The 14,056-nt window shown below is 33.9% G+C and overlaps 1 protein-coding gene across 1 annotated transcript; it reads right to left on the bottom strand.

Annotated features, from left to right (window-relative positions):
* Positions 1-8,157: 8,157 nt before the first annotated feature.
* LOC139863264 (transcription factor MYB1-like) lies at positions 8,158-10,863 on the bottom strand. The gene is made up of 2 exons (XM_071851902.1): positions 10,530-10,863; positions 8,158-8,867 (listed from the first exon to the last, which is right to left on the bottom strand). The coding sequence occupies exons 1-2, from the start codon at positions 10,861-10,863 to the stop codon at positions 8,158-8,160; spliced, it is 1,044 nt and encodes a 347-aa protein (XP_071708003.1).
* Positions 10,864-14,056: the final 3,193 nt, after the last annotated feature.

Below are 14,056 nucleotides of genomic sequence, written 5' to 3'. Positions count from 1 at the left end.
TGAAAATAGCAGTTGGAAGTGCTTTCGTGAAAAGATCAGCAGAGTTTTTGCTAGATTGCACATATCTCATTTCAATCTGGTTGTCCTTAATGAGATTTTGAGTGTATGAGAAGAATCTAGGTGGTATGTGTTTTGTTCGGTCACTTTTGATATACCCTTCTTTCATCTGTGCTATGCAAGCTGCATTATCTTCATAGATAGTTGTTGGACTTTTATCGCGTTCTAGTCCACAAGAATCAGTAATGAGTTGTGTCATTGATCTCAACCAAAAACATTCTCGAGTAGCTTCATGTAATGCAATCACTTCGGCATGATTTGACGATGTAGCAACAAGTGTTTGTTTTTGAGAACGCCATGATATTGCAGTACCTCCATTTAGGAATACATATCCAGTTTGAGATTTAGCTTTATGTGGATCAGATAAATAACCTGCATCTGCATAACCAACCAAATCTTGTTTTGATTCGTTAGAATAAAATAATCCTAAATCAGTAGTTCCTCGAAGGTATCGAAATATGTGTTTGATCCCATTCCAGTGTCTTTTGGTAGGAGCAGAGCTGAACCTTGCCAACAAATTAACTGCAAAAGAAATGTCAGGTCTTGTACAATTTGTAAGATACATAAGAGCTCCAATTGCACTAAGATATGGTACTTCTGGTCCAAGAATGTCTTCTTGATCTTCACATGGACGAAATGGATCAGCTTCAACATTGAGTGATCTAACAACCATAGGAGTACTTAATGGTTTTGCCTTGTCCATATTGAAACGTTTCAAAATCTTTTCAGTATATGTTGTTTGATGTACAAGTAAACCATTAGGCATATGCTCAATTTGTAAACCAAGGCAATACTTGGTTTTTCCGAGATCTTTCATTTCAAATTCTTTCTTTAGAAGTTGAATGGCTTCATGGATCTCTTTATTTGTACCTATGATGTTAAGATCATCAACATAAACAGCTATGATCACATATCCGGATGTTGTTTTCTTAATGAAAACACAAGGGCAAGTAAGATTATTTGTATACCCTTTGCTTATCAAGTAATCACTTAATCGGTTATACCACATACGTCCCGATTGTTTTAACCCATATAAAGATCTTTGTAATTTAATCGAATACATTTCTTTGGGTTTTGCATTTGATGCTTCTGGTACCTTAAATCCTTCAGGTATCTTCATATATATATCACTATCAAGTGATCCATATAGATAAGCAGTCACAACATCCATGAGATGCATTTCTAAATTTTTAGAAACTGCCAGACTGATTAAGTACCTAAAAGTAATTGCATCCATAACAGGAGAATAAGTTTCTTCATAATCAATTCCCGGTCTTTGAGAAAAACCTTGAGCTACAAGTCTAGCTTTATACCTTGTAACTTCATTTTTCTCATTTCTTTTTCGGACAAAAATCCATCTGTATCCTACAGGTTTCACATCTTTAGGAGTGAGAATGATGGATCCGAAAACTTTTCTTTTATTGAGTGATTCTAATTCAGCTCGTATTGCTTCTTTCCATTGAGCCCAATCATGTCTATTTTGACATTCAACCATAGATGTTGGTTCTGGATCATCATCATTATTCATGATGTCATATGCAACATTAAATGAAAATTTCTCATCAAGATTTTTCATTTCATTTCGGTTCCATAATATTTTTGAATATGCATAATTGATTGCAATTTCTGTATTGACATCATCAATCTCCTCTGCAGTAGGAGTACTGATTTGTGGTTCTTCTTGAACACTTTCTTTTACTTCATTATCAGCTGATTTTCTTTTTCGAGGATTTTTATCCTTTGAACCGATTGGTCTTCCACGTTTCTGTCGTGGCAAAGATTCATGAGTGACGTTATTGCCAGCTTTTGGAATTTCAATTCGAGCTGGAGTATTTACTGCTGGTATATATGATTTTGTCACCGTTTTTGTATCTGTAAATGCATCAGGCAATTGATTTGCAAGTTCTTGTATATGCATTATCTTTTGAACTTTTGTCTCGCATTCTTTTGTGCGAGGATCAAGATACTTTAATTGAGGTTCACACCATGAAACATCATTTTCTTTATTTTTCATTTCTCCCCCTAATCTAGGGAACAATGTTTCATTAAAATGACAATCAGCAAAACGTGCTGTAAAAACGTCACCTGTCATAGGTTCAATATACCTTAATATTGAAGATGTTTCATATCCAACATATATTCCCAACCTCCTTTGAGGACCCATTTTTGTACGTTGTGGTGTCGCAATTGGAACATACACTGCACAACCAAATGTTCTAAGATGGGAAATATTTGGCTCTTGACCAAAAGCAAGTTGTAGGGGGGAATATTTATGACTTGCACTTGGTCTGATGCGAATCAATGCAGCAGCATGTAAAATTGCATGACCCCATATAGATACAGGGAGTTTTGTTCTCATTATCAATGGTCTAGCGATTAACTGTAAACGTTTAATCAATGACTCGGCTAAACCATTTTGTGTATGCACATGAGCAACAGAATGTTCAACAACAATTCCTATAGACATGCAATAGTCATTAAATGCTTGAGATGTAAATTCACCAGCATTATCAAGTCTCACCCTTTTAATGGTGTAATCAGGAAAATGAGCTCTCAATTTAATAATTTGGGCAAGAAATTTTGCAAATGCCACATTACGGCTTGATAACAGACAAACATGAGACCATCTGCTAGATGCGTCTATTAGAACCATGAAATATCTAAATGGTCCACATGGTGGATGAATTGGTCCACATATATCACCTTGAATTCTTTCAAGAAACATTGGTGATTCTTTCTCAACCTTAAGTGGTGAGGGTCTAGTTATCAATTTTCCAAGAGAGCAAGATGTACATGGAACCATTGTATCATGATGGATTTTTCTATCCTTTAGTGGATGTCCATGAGTACATTCAATAATCCTTTTCATCATTGTTGATCCTGGATGGCCTAATCTGTTATGCCATAAACTGAATACACCAGGATCAATATATTTTTCGTTAACTACCATATGTATTTCTGGTACATTTATATGTGTATAATGTAATCCAGAACTAAGTCTTGGCAGTTTTTCAACCACATGACTCTTGTCAGTGATACTTAAATATTTCTCATTTTCTGTTGTCACTGACTGATAATCATACCCGTTAAGGTATATGTCGGAGAAACTCAATAAATTTCTGCTTGACTTGGGAGAAAATAAGGCATCATTTATTAAAAATTTTGTACCATTTGGTAGTATGAAATTTGCCTTTCCTATCCCTTTTATCAAGTTAGCAGGTCCTGATATTGTATGTATAGTTCCTTCCGTTGGTTTTAGATCAATAAAATATTTCTCGGATTTAAGTATAGTGTGTGTAGTTCCACTGTCTGCTATACAGAGATCTCCACCACTTGATTGATGTTGTATTCCAGCAAAATTCATATTGAACTTCATATATAAGAAATAAATAGTGAGTACATTAATATTACACAATATTTTAAACGCAAATAGATAGTACTGAAACATTTAGCAAACATAATGACAAAGACAGACGATATTAAATCGTTTATTTTTCAAAAGACACACAACTTAAACATTCAAGAAATCTTCATATAAATCAGATGGTTTCTCAGTGACTGTTGGATCAATATTATCCACAAAATTTACTTCCTTTTCTTTACCTTTCAGCGAATCCTGATACATCTTAACAAAATGTTTAGATGTTCGGCAAGTATTAGCCCAGTGGCCCATTCTACCACATCTGTAGCAAGATTCTTCAGAATTTTTAGAAGAATTTTCTTCAACATCTTGTTTAATGGGCTTGTTTTGTGGTTGATATTTATATTTTCGTGGATTACTATTTCTTTGACCACCACGGCCACGACCACGACCACGTCCACGCCCATTACCATTACCATAAGGATGGTTTCTACCATAGTTATGGCTTTTGGCATGATGATGGTGATGGTTATTATAACCACGACCTTGCCCGCGTCCTTGTCCCTGTTTATAATTATTTGCAGTATTTGCTTCAGGGATTGCAAGTGTACCAGTAGGACGGGATTGCTGATTTTTCATTAATAGCTCATCATTTTGCTCTGCAACTAAGAGATATGAATTAAGTTCAGGATATGTTTTGAACTTTAGCATTCTCAAATTTCTTTGCACTGTGATGTTTGCAGCATTCATTGTGGAGAAAGTTTTCTCCATCATGTCTGCATCACTAATTTCATGTCCACAGAATTTAAGTTGTGAACATGTATTATACAGAGCTGAGCTGTATTCATTTACTTTCTTAAAGTCTTGGAACCTTAATGTTCTCCATTGTTCCATTGCAGCTGGAAGTAAAATTTCTCTTTGATTATTGAATCTGCTTTTGAGACCTTCCCATAAAACATGGGGATCTTCTACAGTCACATAATTATTTTGTAAGCATTCATCAATATGTTGATGAATAAAGCAACATGCCGTAGCTTGTTCTTTTTCAGAACAAGTGTTGTTTTCATTTATGGTTTCAAGAATGCCCATTGATTTAAGATGCATTTTTACTTTTATAACCCATGGCATGTAGTTGTTTCCAGTTGATTCTAAAGGAGTAAATTTAAGCTTTTCCAGATTCGACATTTTCTATTATCAGAAATTAAAACAAACATCATGATAAATTAGAGTCAATTTATATTCATAAGTATATAAACATTAAACATAAATTTAATATAACATAAATGATAAGTAGGTGACAGTGTCGACCATGTGTAAGCAATCATAAATAAATGTTATATAACAAAAATATAAATATTAGTAAACATAAATGAAAATTTGGCGACAGTGTCGACCATATATTTTTTCAGGTGGTATAACCGACCTATATCATTCTGGTGGTATAACCGACCATATATCATTTTGGTGGCAGAGCCAACCATATTTAGTATTAAGATTATCGTGCTGATAACGTGTTATAATTCAGTAGGCTTATAACTACCTTTAGTGATTTGATTCTTGATTTAGAATACTAATAATGAAGTGTAAGAACAAAGATGATAATGGAGAGAAAGAAAGAAACACTTTGTAAGTGTGAGAAATGGTGCAAGTTTAATGCTTGCATTCATGAGTATTTATAGCCTAAAATCTCAATATAGAAATACATACTTTGTGTACCAAAATTGACTATATGTATACACCAAAATTGACTATCCATATCTATATTATTATTATTATTATAACAAAGCTTTCCTTTTTGTCCCAATTACATATAAATCAAGCATATAATATAATTATAATTATAATTATAATTATTCTATATAATAAGTGAAACATTATATACCAAAAAAAAGCTCTTCGTGCTTTGTAAATTATGTTTGGTATCTATGAACTTAAAGTAAAATTCTTTATTCTTCCTTGGGTAGAAACTAATATAACCGGACGCACACAAAGTTCCAAAATATTACAGTATCCTTAAACGGTCGATGTGGACTTATTACTTTGCACTTTTTCAGAAACACAACGTGGACTTATTTTTAAATTTAATAATCATATTTTATAGAGATATAGAGATAGAGATATAGATGTACAATCTAACGTATACTGTGATGTTCTACAGTTAAATTTGTTAGTAAACAGATCATCCCCCTCATCTAAACAGTTTGGTATAGCAAATGGCAAGTTGAACTTGTTTGACCATCATCTTGAATAAAAGGGTCAATTTGACATGTTTTGTTTAAAAACACAATCAGACGATATAATTGTTAATATCAGAAATGATAAGATACCATAAGTTTTACACATGTGCTAATGAAACGAAGAGTGAGCATTATAAATTAAAATAATTTGATCGGTACAAGTTAATTGGCAATTCAAATTTTTTTTTTAACAGCAAATTTTCGCATCAAATACTCTCATTTGCGACCCACACACGCCAGGTAGGAAACTCCAAGGATTGACCCGGGTGGCTTGGCAACTAATCGCGGGTTCCTAGTTGCTTGGCAACTAATCGCGGAAAAATCATGGAGAAAACCCCCTTATCAGAATTGAACCAGGGTTGCTTGGCAACTAATCGCGGATCCCCCCTACTAAGGCTTGAAAACAACTCAGGCAATGCCTAGGTGGTTTAATTGGCAACTCATTTTACCCACACGAGATATGCGGGTTCGAATCTTTGCAGACACAATTAGTTCCCAAGTTCACCCCCCACATTACGTGGTACGCCTGGGTTGAGGTCATCAATTTAAATCTCTTCGTGAGAGAAGTTCTCTCATCAAAATAAGTCTGGCTGGGAGGTTTTACCGGATCCGTTTATGGACCTCTACCCAGACACCTCCCGTATGGATGTGTTTCCGGGTACCGTCGATCGGTTTCGAATTTCCGCATGAACGTTTGTGTTACGTACAAATGAAGAAGGTCGTTGAAATAAATGATCCGCTGTTGTAAAAATCGTTGCTAAAAATGGCAACTCATTTTACAAAAAACTAGCATGAGCTCTATAATTTTTCGGAATAAAGCCAAAAAAGGTGATTTACCACGGTCACACAATAATTAGATCCAGCCAATTTCAAAGTGTAAGGAGACCTATCCCTTTCTATCCTTCTACAAATATTACCTTTGATTCTGACGTATATTTCACCATTCCAACAACCTTCTGCTTTAGTATTATTACTACTACTTTTTTTCTTTTCTTTTTCTTTTTTTTTTTTTTTTGCTAAAAAATACGATAATTCAAATAGAAACGAAAGACGTTTTTAAAAAGAAAACGTCAACAACGGAAGATACAGCAGGGAACAGGATGAGGCTCGCACGTAAAGAGCTACATATAAACGAACGAGACACACTATATACCCGAGCCTCACCCGTCTAAATCAAGCAAACCGAAGAATACAAAATATCTTAGAAAAACAACCACAAAACCGCTAAGTCCGATCCAAGCTAAAACGACATACAACCAAAGAACACTACTAAACTAAGAAGACATCAAACTAAGGAGGAACCTTTTTTAAATTACCGTTGACCGTCTCCCGTCCAATCTTCTTACCCCCTCGTGGTACAATCTTTAAGTAACAACAAACATATTTACTTATCAAATAAACAACCGTATGTGCATTCGGCTCTATTTTTGAGTCAATAGCAAGCATCGATTTATTGGCGTCTTCACTGTCGTTTAGAGCCTAAATTGAATTCCAGACAAGATTTAAAACCCATGTAAATTTGATTCTACCATTTTCATGGCGCCTCAATTTTATTTTACTATTTTTTTAAAAAAAAATTCCTTCTTATTGGCCGGAGGTCCACTCAGAAGCAATCTCTTTATCCGTCGAATAAATAGAGGGATGACTTTCTCTACTTACTTTTGAGAGTGTTACACTTTGGGTGGAGAAGTGACTTGTTTTTATTCTCGAGAAAGGGGAAGGATTCTCTACATCTCACCTCCCCATACACCACTCATGTGATATTGGGTTTTGTTGTTGTTGTTGTTGTTGTGTAGTGATTGTATGTGCAGTTGCGCATACGTATTTGCACAAGTCAAACATGCGCAATAATGGCACACCCAGATTCCAAGAAGGCGCATAAGTAAAAGGCGCACTATTATAATGTTAGGAACACTATAAATAGAAGTGTCATAACCTCATTAAAGGGCTAGGTGCTATCATATGTGATAACTCATATTGCACTAAAGTTATTACTCTCTCAAGAGGATGAATGAATGTGCACTATTATAATGTTAGGAACACTATAAATAGAAGTGTCATAACCTCATTAAAGGGCTAGGTGCTATCATATGTGATAACTCATATTGCACTAAAGTTATTACTCTCTCAAGAGGATGAATGAATGTACGATCATATGTGATAACTCATTTGATTATAGGGTCCTTCAAACATAGCGACAACCTCAATCTCTTTTATTAAGCACTCAAATCTATCGTAAATCTATATGGTTCGAAATAGGTACGATCACATAGCAATAAAGCAAGATCTCATAATCCAAGTTAAGATTAAGATCTCCATAGGTTGACTACTTCAAATGCAATTCATACATTTCATATCATGTGGACCAAAACTGACAATCATAAAAACTCTATAGATATTCATCAAGACTCGTTCTATGTAAGCCTGTAAATCTGTAATATAACTTATATTGTATATATATATTCAGAAAATACCAGAAATTTAATTTCATACTTGTACATTTCAACTCATTCCTTCAACTTGAAGGGCGACATGCGTTTGTGTTTGCGTGGTTCCTCCCGGTTTTTCTAACCCGCTTCTAATCCAAGCAATGGTGTTTAGATCTGCAGCAATGGTGGCCAATTCATGGTTTGAGAAAGGAGATATTTCTTCATAATCAACAAACTCAGGGCCCAATAACGAAGTTTGTGAACCATGACTCGAACCCGAGCAACAACCATAACCACAATTTGATGGAACAACAGGCTCAGCATAAAACCCTTGTAAAAATTTACACCCAACACTATCCGGTTTACAACCCTGTACCATTGGTCCCATTGTGGGATGAATTCCATTCGAAGGGGTATAAACGGAAAAAGCTCCAATTTTGGGAATAGGGCGACACAAGGTTTGATCGGGGAGGTGATATGTTGTAACCTCGGTTCCGGTGACATCATCGAGTTCTTGAGGCTTTGGTGTATTGATGTTTTCGTTCGATAAAGTGTCTTCGGATGATGCCTTTGTTGTGTCATGGTGGCTACAGACAGGGCTCATGTTCGTTTTAGCGTTGGGTGGGAGCAGGTACGTCTTATGCTGGATGTACCTGCGCCTTAGGGTCGAGTTCCAGTGATTCTTGATTGCGTTATCAGTTCTACCTCGCAACAGTTTTGCAATTGCAGCCCATTTGTTTCCATGGATTGCATGTGCTTCGACTATAATACGATCTTCTGTTTCTGCATAACAAAGAAAAAGACTTGAGGATATCGTATACATTTACAAAAATGGTAACTTTAAGGCAATTCGCGAAATGATCTCATTAATTCTTAGATTAGTAAACTGAGAGTGCATCATGTTTCCATCCATTAATGCTTTATATTGTCACTACCGACTGATAATGATATTAGTATGTTTTTTTTACCATTTACACCAAAAGATATTATGGCAATTCCTTATAAAGATTAAAGACAGCATTGATACAAATGTATAAGGGTTTACACATCAGCTCTCGACCATATTTCGTTAATGGAAATTTCAGTAAGTTAATGTGTGATATTGTGATATATTTTCCGTGATAACAACGATCTAGCCTACTTAATACGAAACCTATCCCGCATGAAGTTGCAAGACTCCAATATTCCTAAACTGCGAAATTGCATGATTTCCTCCTTCCATTTTTTAATTCAAATGAACAAACATTCATCCGAAATGGAATTAGGTAACTATTTCACTCCGGCTATCGCATGATATATAGTATAACAATTATAGAAATGTAGGGGAACTTCGAGGTACCAATCAAGGAGCCGTATAAGAAGTTTCAATTCCAAAATGGAAAGGAATAACACGCACTACTTCTTTAAACTGATACCCACATAATACTAGGTCACTCAAATTACCACAGTGGGAAAATCAGAAAAAGGAAAGAAAAAAAAAAAAAGACTTGGAGACTAAACGGGCGTGAGTGGGGAAAATGTTAGTAATATCAACTCTTGTTGACGCTATATCACAAAATAAGTGAGTTTAGAGGTTCCCATGTATCAGCCATTCTAACAACTATGACCTACAGATACCGGCATCTATTGTTCTTACGTAGTAATGCAAGTTATCATACAGAATAATGAAGTGTTTTGCAAGCACATAAGTAAATTATATGAACTCTTAGCGCCATTTTCTAAAAAGATCACCAAATTAACAAACCATAGCACTAATAAAAGAACATCACAGAACTACAGAAGACAATTAAAAATACACATTGCGCTTCACTAACCCTCTATTACTCACCACTGCGGATGCTGTATTATTTATTACTCCGTATTTAATTAACTTAAAGGATTGTTCTAAATTTGAAAAACTTATAAATCACAATAAGCGTTCCAAATCACAAGAAGCGAGTAGGAAAGATCTAGATTATGGTATTAACTAAACCACCTAGAAATGAATAACTAAAGGAGCTTCGAAATCATATAGAGTAACTGAAACAACCGATAACTTTTACCTAAAACTGCACTCTGTCATGTTGTGTAATCCCCTAATCACCCAAACTCAGTAAAGTAGATAATTTTCCAGATAATTTTCAAAATCAACTTCAAATTCATCTATGCTTCAAATTTTCAAAATAAACTTCAAAGTCAGCTATGCTTCAATACAACTTATGACCTAATTATATACATATAAATACTCAATATAACTAAATAATAAAACATACAGTAACTAACAGACAATGTATAATCAACAAAAACGCCCTACTAACGACCAGCATTCATATCTTCATCATCATTAAAAAACACAATCAATTAGCTACACAATTGCACATACAAAGAAACAAAAATCAGAAACCGATAATCAGATATTCAATTACGACGTCGTTTAATTGAATTATTTATAATTTATTTGCTTACCAGTAAAAGGCTTGCGTTCAAGGGCAGGGTCTAGCTGATTGCACCACCGTAAACGGCACGATTTACCAGAACGCCCAGGGATTCCACGTGCGATCAAGCTCCAATTTCTCGCCCCGAATTTACTCACTAACTCCCCCAAAATCACGTCTTCTTCCGGTGACCATGGTCCCTTCACTTTGCTCTTATTTTCTACACGATCGCCGTCACCGCCGCCGGATTCAACCATCTCCGTGTCGCCAATTTCGATTATCGCGGTGTCTTCGGGACCGTTGATGGTGGCAGCGGCGTTCATTTCTCCGACAACCACCACCGCGTCGCCTGAATTGTCATTCATTTTCTATTTCACTTTTTTCCAACCGTAGCAACTGCAAAAAGTTTGTTTTCTTTGGGGATTTAAATATTTGGTATATTATCATTTTGACCCCCTAGTCTATGCGTTAAAAACACGCCCACCCCTATATTTTTGCATTATTATAATGTTGATAATTTAATTTTATTGAATTGAATAAAAAAGGGTTTGTAAATTTTCTTTGATATTGCTATGACACTTCCTATCTAGCTTGAAAACCAAGTTTACAATACGGCGAACTTTTAAACAAGACAGGCAGTGGCGGAACTTGACCCCGACTCGAGAGGGGGCGAAACTAATTGAAAGGGGTAAGAAACTAATCGAAGGGGGGTAAACACTAAAAAAAACCTTATTTTTTCGTAATTTTTTTTTTTAGTGTAATTTTTTTTTCCCGAAATCTAGGGGGGCGGATACCCCCTTTTGTCCCTTAAATGTTCCGCCCCTGAAGACAGTCACATCATGCGATTTACGCCATATTGTTGGCGTTTGTTTAACGTGAATATGTGAGATTTAGTGCTTTTGTAATTTGTGATTTTTGTTTGATTACTTATATATATTTTATATTTGTAGGTTATATTTATAAGTATTATTTAGTAAAACTATATAGTGTTGTGAAAGGTTAATGAAAGTAAAGAAAGAGGTTGTGAGGTTGATGTAAAGTAAAAAAATTCAGTGAAAACTAGCTTGAATAATGACTGCTCTTTGAATAAAGATGAATGGTATTTTAGTCATTTCGCCATGATTTAATGAGAAAATTTAACTTGATATTGACATAGAAACAAAGTTGAAACATTATGACATACATAAGTATGTGCAGTTTATTGGGAGGAAAAACACAAAAATGTAACTACAAGCAAAAAATATGTAATTACTAAAAAGTGCTACATGATGACAATATATATAGCATAATAGTTTAAGGATAATGATATATTCATCTACTTTTGAAAACTTTACTAAAATTGTGCACTAAAACTTATATTATGATATATGTTGTTGCATTGTAACCTGTACAGTTTTGATATACCAATGATGTGAATGATGTACTACTAATTCTCATTTAACAAAGTAAAAATTTGCTCACAATTTCAATCTCATACTAATTTCTATTTTATCATGAGTACATATTTTTATTTTCTTGTGTTGACCGTGATACTAGTCGGTAAAAAATGTTAAAGGTCAACTCTATTTAGTTACCAAGATAAGAAAACTATTGTGTTACAAAATATATATATATATATATATATATATATATATATATATATATATATATATATATATATATATATATATATATATATATATATATATAGAATCGGTTATGGAGCTACGCGGAATATTAAAATATTAAAGTGAACTGTGCGGGTAGTGATAGCTGTGCGGAAAACCAATTCCGTTTGAAGCTACGCGAGTTTGCTGCACGAAGGCTATGCGGAAAACCAATTCCGCATATGTGTGCGTGAATGATTGTAATGATAGCTGCACATATTGTTTTCTTAAAACCGCATACAAATAAATAATTCAATAAAATAATAAACAAACTTTCTCAAACCGAACGTGTAAGTAGGAACGCGAGATATTATATCCCGCGTGTAGTGACCCGAACTTTTCCTTGTTTATATATATTAATTGAGATTGATATTTACATGACTAAATGTTTCCAACATGTTAAGCAATCAAACTTGTTAAGACTTGATTGAATGAAATAAGTTTCATATAGACAATTGATCACCCAAGTTGACCGGCGATTCACGAACGTTACAAATTTGTAAAAACTACATGTTGTGGTATATATAGACATATATGTATGGTTGACATGAGATTATGATGAGTAAGTATCTCACTAAGTATATTAACAATGTGTGATATACATAAGAAATGAGACTATTAAATTAAGAAACTCGAAAACGATATATATAACGATTATCGTTATAACAACGTCTTACTAGGTACATATGAATCATATTAAGATATTGATACACTTGGTTAATTATGTTAAATTATAAGTAAATATATCATTAAGTGTATTAACAATGAACTACATATGTAAAAAATAAGACTACTAACTTAATGATTTCGAAACGAGACATATATGTAACGATTATCGTTGTAACGACATTTAACTGTATATATATCATACTAAGATATATTATATATCATAATATCATGATAATGTAACAATTTAACATCTCATTTGATATAATAAACAATGGGTTAACAACATTTAACAAGATCGTTAACCTAAAGGTTTCAAAATAACATTTACATGTAACGACTAACGATGACTTAACGACTCAGTTAAAATGTATACATATGTAGTGTTTTAATATGTATTCATATACTTTTGAAAGACTTCAAGACACTTATCAAAATACTTCTACTTAACAAAAATGCTTACAATTACATCCTCGTTCAGTTTCATCAACAATTCTACTCGTATGCACCCGTATTCATACTCGTACAATACACAGCTTTTAGATGTATGTACTATTGGTATATACACTCCAATGATCAGCTCTTAGCAGCCCATGTGAGTCACCTAACACATGTGGGAACCATCATTTGATAACTAGCATGAAATATCTCATAAAATTACAAAAATATGAGTAATCATTCATGACTTATTTACATGAAAACAAAATTACATATCCTTTATATCTAATCCATATACCAACGACCAAAAACACCTAAAAACACTTTCATTTTTCAATTTTCTTCATCTAATTGATCTCTCTCAAGTTCCATCTTCAAGTTCTAAGTGTTCTTCATAAATTCCATAAGTATAGTTTCATAAAAATCAAGAATACTTCCAAGCTTTCTAATCCATTCTAAGTAATCATCTAAGATCAAGGAACCTTTGTTATTTACAGTAGGTTATCTTTCTAATTCAAGGTAATATTCATATTCAAACTTTGATTCAATTTCTACAACTATAACAATCTTATTTCGAGTGAAAAATCTTACTTGAACTGTTTTCGTGTCATGATTCTGTTTCAAGAACTTTCAAGCCATCCAAGGATCCTTTGAAGCTAGATCCATTTTTTTCATTTCCAGTAGTTTTATCCAGAAAACTTGAGGTAGTAATGATGTTCATAACATCATTCGATTCATACATATAAAGCTATCTTATTCGAAGGTTTAAACTTGTAATTACTAGAACATAGTTTAGTTAATTCTAAAC

Source organism: Rutidosis leptorrhynchoides, chromosome 8, assembly GCF_046630445.1.
Source record: "Rutidosis leptorrhynchoides isolate AG116_Rl617_1_P2 chromosome 8, CSIRO_AGI_Rlap_v1, whole genome shotgun sequence".
In the NCBI taxonomy this organism is placed as follows: Eukaryota; Viridiplantae; Streptophyta; class Magnoliopsida; order Asterales; family Asteraceae; genus Rutidosis; species Rutidosis leptorrhynchoides.
Note: the sequence above shows the minus strand (reverse complement) of the source record. Positions and strands in the feature narration are given on the sequence as shown.